Consider the following 19,923-nt stretch of genomic DNA (forward strand, 5'->3'; position numbering starts at 1 on the left):
TGAACAGCTTCTGCTGCTGTTCGAATGATGGCATCCTCAGAATCAGTGAACCAACCTTGCTTTGGTGCATTTTAATTCCTCCACGACACTGGCAATGGGTCATTCCAATTTGCTGTTCCCGTACAGTCCAATGAAACTCTAGCATTGTGGAATTCCAAGCCACTGTTTCAGTTGTGTGCTGATCACCCTTTCCAACTTTTCCACTTTAGTGATGGGGATCTCATACACATCATAATTAATAATATAATAAAGCAATGAATATTGTTTATGTTAAACACCTAATAGACCTAATATGCCTATTAATATAGCTATATCATGATCATATTGTTTATTTAAAATACCTCATATTGTAATAATATACTGTATAGCTATAATATGCCTATTATTATATATTTAAAGGATCATTAATTAATCTATCGTTGTCACGTATGTATCTATGAATCAATCATATAATAAAGTAAGTGCTATATTGTTTATACTATAATACTCAATACTTCAAAACTTGAAATGATAGCTGAAAGCAACATGACAATGTTGCTTTCAACTATCAGCTATCAGCTATCAGCTGTCTGTCTGTCGATCCTATTGTTTGCATGTTTGCGTTTTGTGATTTTTCTTTGTGCAGTTTCACAATTTTCAATTCTGAAAAAAATTGAAAAATGTGCACAGTTTCTTCAGGAACAGTGTCTGGTTCCTCTTTAGCATCAATGCATGAGTAAAAAAAGGTGTAAGTAGCACAAGTACTGTATTCAAGGAAATTACCTTTCTCACTAAAACGGTTTCAGACAGTCAGCAGACACTGATATCTCACTTGGCATTTTAGATCTTTCTCATCTTGTCACTTAACACTGGTGAGTTCATGATAGACTTTTCAGTATGTATGTATGTATGTATGTATGTATGTATGTATGTATGTATGTATGTATGTATGTATGTATGTATGTATGTATGTATGTATGTATGTATGTAATGTATGTAATGCATGCATGTATTTATGTAATTTTGTATGTATTTAGCCATTTTAATTGTGGGATCGCTAAAGCGATCACACTACTGTTATTGTCAACACCGTTTTTTGGCCCCTAACTAGTCCTTCATACTTTTAGCTACAAACTCCGTTCCAACTCTTCAACGTTCGGCCTACTCAGGACATGTCGGCTACCATTTGAATTTTTGAAATAATTTGTACTTTTAGAGATATTTCACTTTTTACTTCTAAAAAACTCCCATTCATTTCAATGGAGAAATTCATACTTTTAGATAGAAACTCCGTTCCAACTCTATAACGTTCAGCCTACTTAGGACATATTGGCTACCATTAGAATTTTTTGAAATAATTTGTACTTTTAGAGATATTTCACTTTTTAAATAGTAAAAATACTTAAAAGTTGATAAAAAGAGTAAAAATACTTAAAAGTTGTAAAAATTAGTAAAAGCTACTTTAAAGTAAATAAAATGACTAAAAATACTTTAAAGTAAATACCTTGAGTAAAAATACTTAAGAGTACTTATATTGAGTAAAAATACTTAAAAGTACTCAAAATGAGTAAAAATACTTAAAAGTTGAAAAAAATAGTAAAAATACTTAAAAGTTGATAAAAAGAGTAAAAATACTTAAAAGTTGTAAAAATTAGTAAAAGCTACTTTAAAGTAAATAAAGTGACTAAAAATACTTTAAAGTAAGTACCTTGATTAAAAATACTTAAGAGTACTTATACTGAGTAAAAATACTTAAAAGTACTCAACATGAGTAAAAATACTTAAAAGTTGAAAAAAATAGTAAAAATACTTAAAAGTTGAAAAAAATAGTAAAAATACTTAAAAGTTGTAAAAATTAGTAAAAAATACTTTAAAGTAAATAAAGTGACTAAAAATAATTTAAAGTAAATACCCTTTAGAACCTTTCAAACCTTTAGAACCTCTTAAACCTTTAGAACCTCTTAAACCTTTCAAACCTTTCAAACCTTTCAAACCTTTCAAACCTTTAGAACCTTTCAAACCTTTAGAACCTCTTAAACCTTTCAAACCTTTCAAACCTTTAGAACCTCTTAAACCTTTCAAACCTTTCAAACCTTTAGAACCATTCAAAGCTTTAGAACCTTTAAAACCTTTAAAACCTTTAAACCTTTCAAACCTTTAACTCTACTAACACTATCAATACTCAATACCATCAACATTCTTAGCGATCCCACACTGTTTCTTCAGGAACAGTACCTTCTAGTTTGAATTCATACTGTTTAATTGATTATGAATTGACAAACCACACCTTGGCTGCATCTCCTTCCACAAATACTGCAGCCACCTCTAAACTGGCATTAAAGGAGTAGTTCACCCACAAAATTACTTATTTTCTATCAATTACACACCCCATGATGCCTTGAATTCATGGAGATTTTTCAGTTTTTTTTCGCATTCCTAAGCCAATAATTTGATGACCGGCGGAGTCTCCGGTAGGAGACACAATTGACCTGCATTTGAGTCTCTTACCAGAAACTCCGCCGGGCTTTCATCTGTGTTTTCACAATTATATGGATTCACATTGTGACCAAGTTGTGAATTTAAGGGTCTCAAAATTGTTACGATACTTTAACTTAATAGCCTTGCTTTGGGCAATAAATGATGGCCACATGCTTCATATTATTAGTGTGGAGGGCAACCAGACTATAGTACTCTATGAAAAAAACTTTGGCACGCTACTCCTCCAACAATGTCGTGCCATACGTCAAAATGACTGGCTTGACCGGGAATCGTGTGCTTGTATTTTGCTAAGAGATTGGTTGCATAGTTTAATTGATATTAATTTATTAGTGAATTACATTTCCCCATCCACTTTAATGGAAAATGGAAAAAAAAAAGAAAAAAGATTTCAAGTATTTTTTTCTCAGAAACTGTAAGGGCTAGAGTTACAAGGCTTGGAGGGGAGGTTTATAATTTAGTCCGAAATTATCCCCCAAAAAGTGTACACTAGTCGGCCTCATGGTGGCGCTATAAAAGCCCCCTTTACGTTTTGGCCTATAACTCTTTAACCGTAGGTCGTAAAATAAAAACCTTTTCCCTAGATTCCTTGGGTTAAGACGCAACTGCCCATTTGCGTCAGGATATATTTTCCGCCATTTTGAATTTTCTTCAAAACACACTTTTTGCTCCTTTTCCTTCAAATTGTGTCCAAATCTCACACAAATCGGTACACGTGATCTATGGACCCATGCGATAAATATATCCAAACGGCATTTTGATAGTCCTTACCGTTCGTCCGTAATTGGCTTCCAAAGTTAGTGGGAGGGGCCTGTTTTACAAAGAATGCCAAAAATCACGAACGAAACGTCCGGTCAATCCCAAATTTGAATCACATGTCAAGGGTGGTTTACTAAACAAATCCCCAAAAGCATTTCAACTTTGATCCTTAGGTTACATTTGTAACCGTTTGATGCAAAAAAAATATTTTGGGAGGGATCAATCCTCTCAAAATGAAACGCAAGTGATCTCAGGAGTGACGTGACAATGTAATTGGTGCAGCCTCCGACGGTATTCCTCCCGGCGTATTCCTTGCGTCCCGGCGGCAGCGACCCGCGACTCGCGTCGGCGCAACCACACTCTGCAATTGCCCTGAATTGCGACGCGTCTAGTTATTATTATTATTATTACACTTATTATTATTACCCTTATCATTATTATTATTATCATCATCATCATCATCATCATCATCATCATCATCATCATCATCATTATTATTATTATTATTATTATTATTATTATTATATCGGGCTCACTAAGGAGAACACATGTAATGTTTTCCTCACTATTTCTTTATGCTTTATTTATTCTGCCCGTTTTTGGGCACCTATCTAGTACTTCATACTTTTACCTAAACTCTGTTTCAACTCTAAAATGTTCAGCTTGCTTATGACATGTGCGCTACCGGTTGTATTTTTTATATATTCTATATGTTTTGAGGTATTTATAAAAATATTATATATATATATAAACAATAGTTTGACAGGGGAAATGTAATTTAGCTACAGTGGAGCCAGATTACATCATAACAATGTTGAAAGATTTTCGTAAACTCACAACGCCCACAATCTTTAGACTATAAATATATTTTATACATCGAATTAAGTGTTCAAACAAATCTGCTGAATCCTATGTAGTCATCAAGCTGTGCAATTTATAGTTGCATTATGACCATTTGAACAGACCCATGTTCCTCTCTAACTCATGAATCAAATCCCAGTAATTAAAACTGCACCAGCCACTTTTGGCAGTGTAAAATTTGGTCTCTCTCTTAAAGGCACAGTACAATCAAATCCTATTAGACTCTAGCAGCCCAGAAAAGGTGCTTATCATTAAACAGCTCTCAAAGTCACTTTTAGCACACACATGAACACAAAGGAAGCTGATTCTGCCCAAATGCAACACTACAAAACAACATTGTTTTAATATAAAAATATCAACTTCCAATTGATTTGACTGAAGATCCGGATCGGGATCACAGATCAGGTCTTCTTCCTAATCAAGATATAGAGAGAATAAGGAGAATAAAAGCCATACTGGGTTTAACGATTTATTTATGTGCTAAAAGAGTGACTTTGAGAGCTGTTTCACCGTGCAATGTAAGTCAATGAGGAACTATTTTTGGAATGTCAATTTCTAATCAAAGGAGTATTGAAGATATATCCTATATTACAATTGGCTAATGGGAGGGCGGACCTCTGACGTCACTCTGACACAGCCATAACCATATAAGGAGTTCCCATTGCAGCTACGCCCAAATATGGAGTATGTTGTCTAACCTCAATGTGTCGTCATGGAAGCATGCAAACAAATCAGTAAGCTTATATAGCATATACTGATGACATCAGCGATCTCCATATATGGGCATAAAAGGGACATGGACTGATAGATTCAGAGATCCGGTTGTCCAGAGCCACAGATCCGACCGCTATGCCCATATGTGGTCATGTGCATATATGAGACCGACTTCAAACTCGGACTTGAGGAAGTGTGGTGCCCGCCATCGAGTAGTTTGGATATCCAGTTGTCCAGAACTGCAGATCCAACCAATATCTCCATATGTGGGCATAAATGGGACACAGGTATACAGACAGAAACAGACATCTCCATAATATGGGCACAAAATGGCCACAGACAAAGCCCCCTGACACTATGAGTCAGACATATTGGTCGTGACTTTTAGGTGTGAGGGCTGCGTTGCGGCCTGAACTCTAGATGTGAGGGTCGCGTAGCGGCCCAAACCTCTAGTTGCCAATATTTGGAGTTACATCATTCCAAGGTAACAATTAAACCCAAACATCTACCTAAGTGGCATTGCACTTTAAGCCCTATTTCATTCTAAGTCGTTACTCGTTAGACAATATCACACAAAACTAGAGGAATTAGCCGATCTGCATGCTCACATGTTACACAACCAATAGTGTTCATTGGAATGCCTGGCCAAGTTTGAGGCACCGAGAAGGATTAAAACCCCCAGTCACCACTGTAGTGGGCAAGAACCCCTGCACCACCTGTGCGCCCCAACTTGTCGTGGTTTGAAGTGATAGTGCTGCTTAACAATATAAATATGTAAATGTCACCTAACATCTCTCTTATTTTGTGACAGATGGCTTCTGCCACACCCCCTTCCTCTTGTAACTCCTCCCCCCAGAATCATTTTCAGAGAAGGCGTGTCCTGTCCAAAGATGTGCGCATCGAGTACATTAATGGGAGGAGAGGGTGGCACATGCGTGACCTCTGGTCGACCTTCTTGAATATGCGGTGGTGTTACCAATTATTCCTGTTCACCGCTACCTTCGCTGGGACCTGGTTAATGTTTGGGTTGTTCTGGTTCCTGGTTGCATTCGTACACAGAGATACAGGTGAGAGTGAGAGACCATTGAGGGAAACTGTACCAATTTTAAACCCTATATGATTAGACCGGGACCCCCAGGATCTATATTTTTACCAGCTGCTTGCAAAGCGCTGGTCTAAGAAGAGACTGACCTACGAGTCATCCTCGACAGATTCGCAACATGTTTTCAATCATTGGCTGTCCTGGCTGTCCTTCACTCCTTTAAGCCAATGGGGACATTTCCCCGTTTTGCGGGCCGTCCTCCCATGCTATGGGATCATCCGCCCTCCCCTGTCTCTCTTCTCCCACCCTCTCCCCCTCTTTCATTCACTCTGGAGGTCAGTGTTGCCAGATTCTGCGAAAGAAATAAGCAACACACTGGCAACACTGCTAGTGGCTCCCCATTGGCATAGACCTGTCTAAGCCAATGTGGAGCCACTGGCAGTGTTGCCAGATTCTGCGAGACAAATCAGCAACCAGGTCTATGAAAACAAGCCGCGCATACACGGCACACACACACACACACACACACACACACAGAGAGTAAAAATAAAGCATGCAGCTGGTATAATATGACAGATAGATAGATAGATAGATAGATAGATAGATAGATAGATAGATAGATAGATAGATAGATAGATAGATAGATAGATAGATAGATAGATAGATACTGGTGAAAAAAGTTTCAAAATTAACTAAACTTATTGCTCTGCTGTCCTCCCAGTGTACAACCCTCCTTCCAACCACACGCCATGTGTGTTGCAGATGCGGACCCTAACAGGGGCCTTCCTCTTCTCCCTGGAGTCACAGACTACCATTGGCTACGGTGTCCGCAGCATCACAGAAGAGTGTCCCCATGCAATCATCCTCCTAGTTGTCCAGCTAGTCATCACTTTGCTGATGGAGACCTTCATCACTGGGACCTTCTTGGCCAAGGTGTGCAGAAGCAATCCTGCCAAAGTCCCAGGTGTAAATGCTATGAAAGAGTGTTGAGACGATCAATCCAACTGCAAATTCACCGGCTGTTTTGATATAAACTATATATGCATTCTGCAAACTTACTGCTCAACATAAATCAAAATCTCAAAATTGGCCAGGCAGATCAAACAAAAAGTGTTACGTTTTATTCCATAGTTAATATTTGCCCAAAATAATGATGCCAGGTTGAAAGTGGTGCATACTGTATGTTACAGTTCATGTAGGAAAGCAGTAAGATCGGGAAAGGTGTGTTAGGACACGAGACGGAACGAAAGGGGGGCTTCGATGTTGCCGCACTACAATACGAGCGCTCCAGACCGTTCTTTCGCAAGCGTTTCGCGGCCGGAAATTTAATTTTTTTTTTCTTTGGTTTAAAAAAAAATCGTTTATCACAAAGGAAGCAGGAGATAACGCGATGCGAAGACTTTCTGCTCCATTCACTTCAATGTTAAAAAATAAACGGAGACAAAATTCACATTTTACCTATTTTTGCAATGTATTTTCTCTAGCAGGGAAGGGGGTAGATTGTGTATATACTCTGGCAGTTAAAGAGTTAAAGGGCCAATCGTTGCAGATCTGCTGTTTTTGGCGAGCGACAGAGTACAAAATTGGCTCGAAACGAGAGCTAGGCGCTAAGCTAAACGCCCAAACGGTCTGGTAGCTCCAGGCCCCGTCCGCCCAGGGCAATTGATATAAGAAGGTACGGTCAGTCCACGGGCCAGTCAGGCGCCATTGACGCACATGGGAGGCAAACTGGATCCGGAACTTCGGTGAAATAATTGGAGTCAATGAGAGTCAGCTGGACCAGCTTGTGAACCATTGCGCACACATCGAAAAACGCATACAGTATAAACAGCTCAATTGTTTCTGGCTCTGCAGTATCGTGAGATTTGGTTGCCAGGCTGTCAATTGATCGACAGTCATACAGATACTTTGGCACGTTCAGAATCGTACTGTGTGCTCTTTGGATACCTCTGTGCACATCGAAAAGTAACACAGCCGAAAACATGTATTTTTTTATTTTCCTGGACCGAGTATTTTACGAAGACCTGAATCGTTCAGAAATAGTGTTTGTTCATAAACTGGTCCTCCTGGCCCTCATTGACTGGAATGCATTCCATCAAACGGCTGCAGTTTGCCTCCCAGTGAGACGAATCTGCCAGCTAGAATTGCTGGATAGAGATAATGGCGCAGATGACTGCACCTTCTTTTATAAAATACCTTGCTTCCACCCTGGCCTCGAGTAAAAAAAAGACCGCCCGTTGGTCCGACTTGGATCCCTAACCTTAAACCTAACCCCAACCACACGAGGAAGCCACGTAGTCGGAGTAATGGGATGTTGGACTTATGGGCAGTTCCCCTCCTGGCAACGATATTATCTATTTCCTACATATACTATAACTTATACTGTGTGTGTGTGTGTGTGTGTGTGTGTGTGTGTGTGTGTGTGTGTGTGAGAGTCGAGAGAGAGAGAGAGAGAGAGAGAGAGAGAGAGAGAGAGAGAGAGATTATTGTTGTTATCATTATTATTATTATATTACTAATACTAATACTGACTGGGATATATTTACTCAGATGGCTCGTCCAAAGAAGCGAGGTGAGACGGTAAGGTTCAGTAAGGTCGCTGTGGTGTCGTCACATGAAGGCCACCGCTGCCTCATGATCAGGGTGGCTAAGAGCCTGCTGCTAGGATGCCAGGTAACGGCTTGTGTGTGTGTGTGTGTGTGTGTGTGTGTGTGTGTGTGTGTGTGTGTGTCAATAATAATCATAATAATAATCACATTAATAACTAATATACCTGGGGATGTGCGCACTCAAAGTAATTGCAGACTATGGATTTGGATTTGGATTATGTGCTGTGTACACAATATAGTTAAACTTTGGGATATGAGGCTTTGCCAGTGTCACGTGCATGGAATGCATTTAATTTGTATTGTTCAACATCCCAAAAAAATGCACGTAGCTATTAACACCATTCAGGTGAATGAAGAAAGCTTATCTGGTAATTCATCAACAATGATCTGTTCACTTCATGTGGGACAAAAAATATCTTCGGGACTGCTCTGCGGTTTCCTTTATCTCCAAAATGCCTATTGAAAGTATGTTACAGCAAAAAAGTTTGTTGTTGTGGTCTTGCGTGTTAATGGCATTGAGCACAGCTGGTGAGACAGACAGCCTGGGGGAGATAGTTATTAGAGTGCCTTAAAGATCGTAGTTGATTTGAAAAACAAACAGACAAATATTTCGTGTCACCCCTACCTGGGTTAAAAACGGCTAACGTCATGTGGATGACGTACATGGGCAATGGGCATTCTGTTGGGCATAAATGGAACAGACCTGCAGACAGACATACAGATACAGGGGTTTTGTGCGTCGCCCTATAAAATAATTGAGTTCTATTGTGTACACTACCACTCCCAAGTTGGTGTATCTGTTGGTGCGTCATAAATATCTGATGCACCAACTTGCGAGAGCCATACATGACCGACATCACAGCCCAATTTTTTTAAAGCTGTATATTTAAAATGTATAATGACAAGTCCCCAGTCCCTATTCCAGATGGAGACAAAGGAAATGTTGAAGTCTGAACAAAGCTAGGTGAAAGTATGGCGGAGCTGTAGAGCGTGCCAGATTTTTAGGAGAAAAATAAAAACAAATAAAGGATAAATAAGTACATTTAACATGACCAGGGTCAATTAAAGTGCTAGAAGATGCTATAAAAAGATACAGTAGATCGAGCCCATATTATGTAATAAATACATTTCATAAATATGGACTACATGGACCTCTATTTCTCTTTCGCCCAGGTGACCGGGAAACTGCTCCAGAAATCCGAGTGTCTGGCTCAGAAGAATGTGCCCTTCCAGGTGGACACATCAAGTGACCGTCCCCTCATTCCTTATTTCACCTTCTACCACATCATCGATGACAGCAGTCCCATACAAGCTTTGGATGCTAATGGTAAGATTGGATGGTGGTTGGGATAGGGAGGCATGGAATGGGTACTCATTTCTCCCTTCATTGTCAGGCCGAAAGGCTTGGCCGACACTATGTTTTACACCTTGTCCGTCCGTCCGTCCGTCCGTCCGTCCGTCCGTCCGTCCGTCGCCCCGTCCATATGTGATCAGCTAATCTCAGCGAAACTGTGTACACACACTCCCTGGATAGGATACCATAGCAGAACCTCTGCCCCATTTTTTTCACATGGGCCTGTTATAGCGCCACCAGGAGGCCGCCTTTTGCAAAACACATTTTTTGACAGTACTCCTACAGATTTTGTCCAAACATCACGCAAATCGGTACACAGTATCTCTATAGTCATGTGATCAACACGGATCTGTCCAATTTTCCTTATTTCATCCTGATTGGCTAAGGTTGGCTTCCAAAGTTTGCAGGATTGCTCCGTTTTCAACAAAATGCCTCAAATCATGAACGCAGCTTGCGATTTCCGTGAGATTTCACACGCACATTCCCACTAGGCCAAGGAAGAAATGCCACTTGAAAATGTTCAAATCAACCTCATGGTGGCGCTATAAATGGACGATTTGTGTTTTTAACTATAACTGCACCGATCTGCATGAAACTTTGCACGCACACTCCCTAGAGGCCAAGGAAAAACAACTGACCAGCATTTTTCACATTTGCCTTTCATAGCGCCACCAGGAGGCCGACTTATGTAAAACACATTTTTTGATATTAAGCCTTCAGAATTTATCCAAATTTCACGCACATCGGTACACTTGATCTCTATAGTCATGTGATCACGATGGATCTTTTAACATTTTCATATTCCATCCTGATTGGCTAACATTGACATCTAAAGTTTGCAGGAGTGGCCCGTTTTGAACAAAATGCCACAAATCATGAATGCAGCGTCCGATTGTGGTGACACTTTGCATGCACATTCGCACTACATTGAAGAACAAATGTCACCCTTTTAACATTGCCCTATTATAGCGCCACCAGGAGGCCAATTTTGCAACACTTTTCTTTTTTATATTACTCCTACAAATTCAAACATCATGCAAATCGGTACACATATAGTCAAGTGATCAAGATGGTTCCGTCCAATTTTTCATATTCCATCCTGATTGGCTAATTCCGAACATTGCTGCCCCACAATAACCTACCTGACCTGGCGGAGACCTGTGCTCCGAGGAGCACTTTTTCTAGTTTGTTTTGTTTTGCTTTGTCTTTGCATCCACCACTTCACAGTGCATACATACACAACTGATTACTGACACTGACCTTTGTACATTTTCAGTAATCATTTGACATAAGTTTAATAAACATAAATGTTCTACTTTAAAGCAGTGTGGGCTCTCTCCTTTGTTGCAAGCATTGAGCCGTGTGTGTGTGTGTGTGTGTGTGTGTGTGTGTGTGTGTGTGTGTGTGTGTGTGTGTGTGTGTGTGTGCGCGTGCGCGCGTATGCGTGTGTGGGTGTGTCAACAACACTGGATTGTATTTGGATTGTATATGGATTGTAAAGTATTGCACTGTCTCTACTATAATTGGCAGCCGCCACATATGGCGGAGACGCTGTTATTTATACCCATAGAGTACTGAGTGACATGCTTATTGTATCATGAAGACACATGCCATGATTTTGTGAATGTAATCTTACTGCACCTATATAATAATAATAATATTTGTGTCCTTGTATGCTCTCCTTTGTGTGGACATAAATAAATGGTTGTGTGTGTGTGTGTGTGCGTGTGCGTGTGCGTGTGTGTGTGTGTGTGAGAGAGAGAGCGTGAGCGCAGGACGAGCAGGATTTCCACAACAACATTAAACCATCAACATACAATACTACGCCAGGGGCTCTTTGTCTCATAATCCGCCTCAGGCTCCGATGAAAGTTCACAGGGTGTTGTCTTATATCGCTGTCAGTTTTCTTCTCGTTTTTAAAATGTCTTTGGAACGCCTTTGAAACATTGCACCTGCCGCCACTGTTCACAGCATACAATACTGATTAAGCAACATTAGCCTACATGAGAGGGTGTGTGTTACCCTATATCAACATTACGTTTCGTTTTGACACCACATAAAAAAAAATATTGCCAATGGATTTTGATTGTTCATAAATAATATTGTCTGTTACATCAGGACATTGTAATGATCATTAGGCTCAGAGCAATAACCCAACTATCTCCGAGACTCCTTCCCCGGTCAGAGTTTGAATGAATGTGGAATTATTTTGCATACAGATGTGAGGGTACTTACATTACATTACATTACATTACAGTCATTTAGCAGACGCTTTTATCCAAAGCGACTTACAATAAGTTAAAAACGCGGGCAAAAATCCTTGATTATGCGGGCTAAAATCCTTGATTATGATAGATTTTGCGATGAAATATGCAGGGTTTTTATGTGAATTTATGCGGCGAAATTGCGTGAAGTTGCAAAATATGCGGAAAGTTGCGAGAGATGCGCCGCATATTTTACATATTATGCGATGCTATGCGATGCACATATTATACGATGCTATGCTATGCGATGCGATGCGCATATTATGCGATGCTATGCGATGCGCATATTATGCGATGCGATGTGCATATTATGCAATGCGATGTGATGCAGCCTTTTTGAAAAAAAATTACCCCCGCATAATTATGCGCCATTTTGCTGATTATGCAGTAAATTATGCGATCGCATTATCGCATTTTTCTGGAGGGTCTAATAAGTGCATTCAACATAGGTAGGCAAGGAAACTACTAATCACCAGAAGTCTTAAGTGCATTCTCTTCTAAAACAAGCAACTAGAGCAGTGGTAACCAACCTTTTCAAGCCCAAGAGCACATTTTATTTCCAATTGTAAGCCGTGATCTTCCACTAAAATATGTTTTTAAAAAAACACTTGTCACGATTGCAATTTCTGACAGGCTCAATGCATGTGCATACATCCACACAAAGACTAGTAGTTTAAATAAGAATAAAGATGATAGTTATATAATAAATGCCTAAATATTAAGAAAAACGTATTAGAAATACAAATAAACTTCTTTGTTGAGTTATTTTTAAATAAAACAAAACACAAAGGACATGAAGTAAATTGCTTTTACAGATTTCTTCTCTTCAATGCACAATATTTAGTTTCTCAGTTCTCAATTTCTCAGAATTTTCACATTTACAGATATTCTGTTCAAATGACATAAATGCATCCATGACCATATATTTGCAGAGATATGGTGACAGATACAATACTCTCAGGATCAGCCGACCTTTAATGAGACTTCTGTGACTGCACATTATCTGAAGCCTTTTGAAATCTGGTTGATACTTAGTGAATGCCAGTCTGAGGCAGTCATTAAGATGTGAGTCAGTCATACGAGTTCTAAACTTGGATTTTATTATTTTCAAGTAGGCATGCAGCTTAAGTGCAGAAGACACAATCAGGGGATACTTCACAAGTGACCAGGTTTCTAGCTCTGCCCTCCAGTTGGTAGTCAGTAGTTCAAAAATCTCCATTTCAACACCTGTAGTTAATGCAAACACATCCTGCATTTTAACTGACAGCTGTTCAATGTCAATACTGAGGAAAGGGTTTAATACAAAAGCAGCTACTTAACTCATGCCTTGTACCTCAACAAATCTATGGCCAAATTCTGATTTCAGTTTGTTCAATTGGGCACAGAATTGTTCCATGCACTGCAGAGTCAGTGCCAGTGCTCATTGACATTTTCAGATCCTTCTTTAAGAAGATTAGTTAACATTCTTTGAAAAGTTATGATTTTTTCCCATTCCAAGTGGCTATGAGTGACTTACAAAGTTTGCGGGCCTTGGGTAGACAACCCGGCCTGGCGGAGATTGGCGGAGATCTGCGCTCTGAGGAGGACCATTCTAGTTAAGGCAGTCCATCAATTCTACATGGCTCAGCCCTTTAGTAACTCTTGCCTTAATTTCTCATACATCACAGGCAACACACTTGTGCTCAGTGGTGTAAAGTAACTAAGTACATTTACTCAAGTATTGTAGACTTTTGAGGTATTTTACTTTACTGGAGTATATCCAATATTCAATATTTTTACTCCACTACGATTATTTCAAAACTTTAGTTACTAGTTACTTTGCAGATATAAATTTAAATGTATTATATTATAAATCATACATTAACCACTTTAGCCCTATTTTATAACTATCTGAAAATAGCTGATCTACAAGCTCACAACATGCATCGCAACGCGTTGTGAGCTTTCAGATCTGCTATTTTCAAACATATTTGTACTTTTACTTTTGGTACTTTTACTCAAGTCAAGTAACATTTTGAACACAGGTCTAAAAAGTATTTCTACATTGTGGTATTGCTACTTTTACTTAAGTAAAATATCTGAGTACTTCTTCCCCCACTGCTTGAGCTCTGCTGCGATGGCACTTTGTAGTTGTAGAACACTGTTTGAAGATTTAAATCCAGCGTTCTCCACCACTGAAAAGGCTTGCATGTCACGAGACTGCGCTTGTTATTTCTTGAGCGCGACTCGCGAGTTGAATTGTGTGTGCGCGGAAAGTGCAGGAAAACAACGACGCATGGCTACCCTTCGACCAGCGTTGCCAGATTTTGTGAGAGAAACAAGTAACCAGGTCTATGAAAAGAAGTCCAAAATAAGCGACTAGGGCAGTTCAGTCAAACTTTATTGTCGAATGTTGTTTTAGAGCAGTGGTTCACAAACATTTTCATGTCAAGGACCCCCAATATATTCAAGCGACTTTACAGAAAAACAAGCCCAAAGTAGCTTATAATAAGCAGACTTGGCAACACTGCCTTGGACGCACTGCTCTAGTCTACACTACACAAATTGTGATGGCTGCCCGTCTGCCACCGGGCCCACCCCGCGATCGACTTAGAAGGCTTTGATGATCTACCAATAGATCGTAATCGACTGGTTGGTTACCCCTGAACTAGAGTATACCTAGCGCTAATTTAATTGACTACATTTAAATGTACTAAATGTACTAAATTTAAATTTAAAACACACTTATGAGTGAGTACCCTCCTCTGTGCCAATGTTGGCTTGGCCTACGGTTGCCTACCCTTGCTTTAAAGAAAGCCAAGATTCTAAATGTCTGAAATCAGTCGTGGCGACTGAGGACTTTAATCCATGAGTATTAGTGTCGTCTATGCTATGCTTTCACCATTCATTCCAGTCAAACTCCACAGGGTGTGACTTTAGCAGTGATGGAAATAAACCAAGTAGGCTACTGTACATATCAGTGTTCACTTCGTCGACTAAAAGTATGAAGAATTCATTTTCGTCGGCTACCTTTTTTCACTGACGAAAACTAAACTAAAAATACATAAAAACGAGACTATGTTTCTACCAAATATATTGACAATTTTGTCAACAAATAAAAACTATAGACTAAAATGTTAGGGAGGGAATAGAGGAGAATAGATCCAGTAGAACTAAGACAAGTCATTTTATGCTTGGCTGCGCTTGGGTGTCACGCTACGAAAATAGCCGATCTACAAGCTCACAACACAGCCCCTGATCTCCTGCTGCTATGGTTCAGCACTGCTTTGGGTCGCTGAAAACAGACGTCAGTAGCCTACTTTACAACGGCATTGTAAGGATTCAAGTCGTTCACGTACCTTCTATTCAGTATCAAGCTTGTGATGGACATTTTCATAAATATTGAATTTTTTACCTCGGACATAATTATTTATTTATTTTACCAGAAATACATAGGCCTAAGATCTACAAGCTCACAACACATCACAACAATTGGGATGTAATGGTTTAAGTTTTTAGCAATTCTGAAGAAAACCTTGGAGACTAGAAGGCATTCTAAAGTCTACTGTGTTTGGGATTTCAATAATGAAGTCTTATATCAGTACAAGACAGCGTTTTTATCCCAAAAAATTGCCACTTAGCTGCAAAGGTGAGTGGGTGAAAACTTTACTTCATATAGTCTCTGTTGGGTGGAAACCTCATATATCCAAAACTGTTACTTTTCACGATTCAAATTCAAAAACGGCAAAAGTAGCAGATCTACAAGCTATATACAATTACATATTGGCATTTAAGTTCAGGAAAGCAACACAAATGAAATACATGTCCATGAATTCAAGACTTCATGCCATGGGCATGTACTTCATAAAAAACTTTTACCGTGAACTACCCCTTTAAGGAGAACTCTATGAACCAGGGCCAGAATATGATGTCCCATTGTGTCCCACAGTTATTATGCTGTCACTTCTGTCACTATCCATCATCATTGTACTTTATGTGCCAAGATTCTTCCGCTCGCTGTTGCTGGCATCTTAAGAATTTTCAAACACACCCACCTCAACAGGAATGATTTTAGTTAATTATTTTTAATCGTTCCTGGACCAACAATCAATGTTGTAGATAATCTGTCAAAACAACCTGTCAAAATAAGCACGCATTGTCTCACACACACACAAACACACGCGCGCGCGCGCGGGCGCACACACACACACACACACACACACACACACACACACAAGAATGACACAAACCATATGTTGCCCCTGTTTAATATCACTCTACACATTTTATGAGTGCATAACAACACTCACTATTTAATAAAGAACAATGAACGATTAATCTCCTATATTAAAAATACCTAGTGGGCGGGCGGACGGTGGACGTCACAAATGTAACATTCGGACTTGCGAGGCGCACTGTTCCGATCCGCACCAAACTTGGTGCAAACGCTGTTCATGGGTGTGCCATGATAATAGTCACGCCCAAAAAACTATATTGCACACATATGGCCCACTACAGTGTTTAACACATCAAATGGCCATAACTCGGTTACCATTATTGCTCTGATCAGCGGCTGGATTTGAAGGCCGTACAGCGGCCTAAAATCAAGTTTTATATAAGTGCAAAAAGCAGTCATTATTTAAACAAGGATAATCAATGGGGAGTGACTCATTATTGAGAAATAAACCCAGACAGGGTGATTAGGGTTAGTTAGTTAGTTAGTTATTGTCTCCGCCAGGCCGAAAGGCATGGCGAGTTTCGCCCCTGTCCGTCCGTCCGTGTGTCCGTGTGTCCGTCCGTCCGTGTGTCCTGTCTGTGTGTTACCACCAAATCTCAGGCACCGTTGGCCCGGTGCTGCAAAACTGTTTTTCACATAGGCCTGTCATAGCGCCACCAGGAGGCCGATTTGTGCAAAACCCATTTTTCCCCATTACTCCTACAGTTTTTAACCAAACCTCATGCAAATCGGTGCACAGTATCTCTATAGTCATGTGATCAACCCTGATCTGTCCGATTTCCCATATTCCATCCTCATTGGCTAAGGTTACCATCCAAAGTTTGCAGGATTGGTCCGTTTTGAACAAACTGCCTCAAATCATGAACGCAGCTTGCCATTTCCATAAAATTGCACACGCACATTCCCACTAGGCCGAGGAAGAAATGGCACTTAAAACTTTTCACATCAGCCTCATGGTGGCGCTATAACAGGCCGATTTGCATTTTTAACTATAACTGCACCGATCTGCGTGAAACTTTGCACGCCTACTCCCTAGAGGCCAAGGAAAAACATCTGCACTGCATTTTTCACATCTGCTTTTTACAGCGCCACCAGGAGGCCGACTTATGTCAAATACATTTTTGGATATTAATCCTTCAGATTTTATCCAAACATCACGCACATCGGTACACTGTATCTCTATAGTCATGTGATCAAGACGCATCTGTAAGATATTTCATATTCCATCCTGATTGGCTAAGGTTGACTTCCAAAGTTTGCAGGATTGGTCCGTTTTGAACAAAATGTCTGAAATCATGAACGTGGCGTGCGATTTCCGTGAAAATTTGCACGCACATTCCCAGTAGGCAGAGGAAGAAATGCCACCCCTTTCACATTGGCCTATTATAGCGCCACCAGGAGGCCACAATAACTTACCTGACCTGGCGGAGACCTGTGCTCCGAGGAGCACTTTTTCTAGTTATGTAATTATTTTTCACTAATTTGTTCAGATGTGTAAATTATTTAATTAAATTCCCACAATACAAAAATGTCCCAAGAAGAAATTCTACATGAAGAATTACCTTAGGATCAACTTAGACCCCCCCCCTATTCTTTAATAAATTTGATACAGAACTTTTTTGTATGGTCATATTAGCTTATTTCATGGACAGTTACATGAATGGTGTATGCTAATTCGCCATTACAGACATGCTGGTTACATATCAAATGTCCTTACACCTGAATGAAATCAAATATTTCACTTACCACAAAACCACCAAAACACAAGTTGGGTGACCTCTACTCGTAATTTCTGCAAATGTATTCTATATTAAAATGATCTAATTAAATATGCACAATACAAAAATGTATCAAGCAGGATTTTACTTCAAATATCACCTTAGGAACAACTGGGAAAAGTTTGGTACACCCGATTATCAAATTGTAGGTTTTGCCCTGTCTAGATTAGTGGTTCTCAACCTTTTCTGGATCACGCCCCACTTGAAAATCATGAAAACATTCGCAGCCCAACCATCTGACCATTTAACACGGCAGCCAAAGTTAAATGGTCAGATGGATGAGCTGCAAGCATTTCAGATTTATTTGAAAGATCAATCAATCGATTAGATTAATGGAACTAACTTTACGTTCCTATTCATCGGTATCACAATGAATTTTTTTTTTTCAAAGTTGAAAAGAAAAATACCATAAAAATGTTAACCTTCTTCTTCTTATTATTATCTTATATTAATGTTATATAATATTGTCATTAAAACCATAGTGCCCCGGACCACAGGTTGAGAATCACTGGTCTAGATTAACCATAATGAGTCCCCTTGCATACAACCCATCACAATATCTAATGGGCAGATTCCCATGAAACTGTTTCTCAATTTTAGACCCGAGAGCACGGAACATTGGGTACTTATGGGTACAAGGAGCAGCACGGCATCTAGCGGCTGCTCTAGCGGCTGCTGCCGATACAAGTGGGTCTTGTATCATGATTTATTTATGTGTGAGACACTTTCTTGCACTGATAGAATTAATGAATATTTTTCTCCATGTTTTCTCCCGACACTTGCCCTTCCTTCCAGATCCCCCACCCCCTTCTCCCAAACACAGATGGACAGACAACGACTTTGAGTTGCTGGTGATTCTGAGCGCCACGGTGGAGTCTACTTCCGCCACGTGCCAGGTGTGCACCTCCTACTTGCCTGAGGAGATCATGCGGGGCTACAAGTTCCAGCCCGTCATCTCCAACTTACCTTCATTGGAAGAGTATGTGGCCAATTTAGCCTTTTTTGAAAGGGTGACCAATACTGAGACCGAGCCCACGGTGTCAGGCAGCTCCGCCCAGCAGTGTGGATCCCAGGTCAACAGCGGTGGGTCGACACGCGATGGCGTGGACCTTGAAGAGATGATTCACATCTCACCCCGGGAGACAGGGGAGGAGCATGGCTATGTCAGGGACAGCAGCCCTCTCAGCATCAGTAAGGTGTGAAGGAGCTGAGAGTGAGATGCCATTCATACATTTCTGTTTGGTTACTTTTACCTACCTTTTTTCTGTGTTTTGAGCTTGATAAGGAATACTACACTGTACAATACAATGGCAGATTTGACACTTTGTAATGAAGTCCTAAGAGCGACATGGTACAAACAAGACATTTCTGTTGAAGAAGAAACATCACACACATCACATGTATGCATAGCTTAAACCACAAAAAAAGGTATGCCCTCTTCTCCTGCTGCTAGACTCCTGACTGGCACTCAAGTGGGATCACATCACTCCCATCTTGGCTTCCCTTCACTGGCTTCCTGTCAAATACAGAATTGATTTAAACATTTTTACTATTTGTTTTTAAAGCCCATCATGGGCTGGCACCACCATATCTGAGTTGCTTCATCCCCCCGATACCACTAGGTCACTAGATCAGCAGATCAGAAGCTCCTCAAAGTCCCACCAGCACCCGCAGAAGTTAAAAGGTGACCGTGGCTTTTCGGTCGCTGCTCCAAAATTGTGGACTCAAAACGCCCCCGTTTTCCATGGCCTTTTAAAGACCTCCTGCCTTCATGGAGAAATGGTTGGACACTTCTTCATGTGCTCCCACATTTTAACCTCAGCTATGTGTCTTCCTGTTTAGATTTGTATG

The 19,923-nt window shown here is 40.1% G+C and overlaps 1 protein-coding gene across 1 annotated transcript; it reads left to right on the forward strand.

Moving 5' to 3' along the window:
- The first annotated feature begins 717 nt into the window (after window positions 1-717).
- LOC308088054 (ATP-sensitive inward rectifier potassium channel 10-like) lies at window positions 718-19,411 on the forward strand. The gene is made up of 6 exons (XM_080432400.1): window positions 718-851; window positions 5,621-5,876; window positions 6,573-6,784; window positions 8,402-8,524; window positions 9,634-9,787; window positions 18,868-19,411. Exons 2-6 carry the CDS (start codon window positions 5,621-5,623, stop codon window positions 19,272-19,274), a joined length of 1,152 nt encoding a protein of 383 aa, XP_080288526.1. The 5' UTR covers window positions 718-851; the 3' UTR covers window positions 19,275-19,411.
- Window positions 19,412-19,923: the final 512 nt, after the last annotated feature.

The sequence above is a fragment of the Gymnoscopelus braueri genome, assembly GCF_963280865.1.
Source record: "Gymnoscopelus braueri genome assembly, chromosome: 7".
Classification (NCBI taxonomy): Eukaryota; Metazoa; Chordata; class Actinopteri; order Myctophiformes; family Myctophidae; genus Gymnoscopelus; species Gymnoscopelus braueri.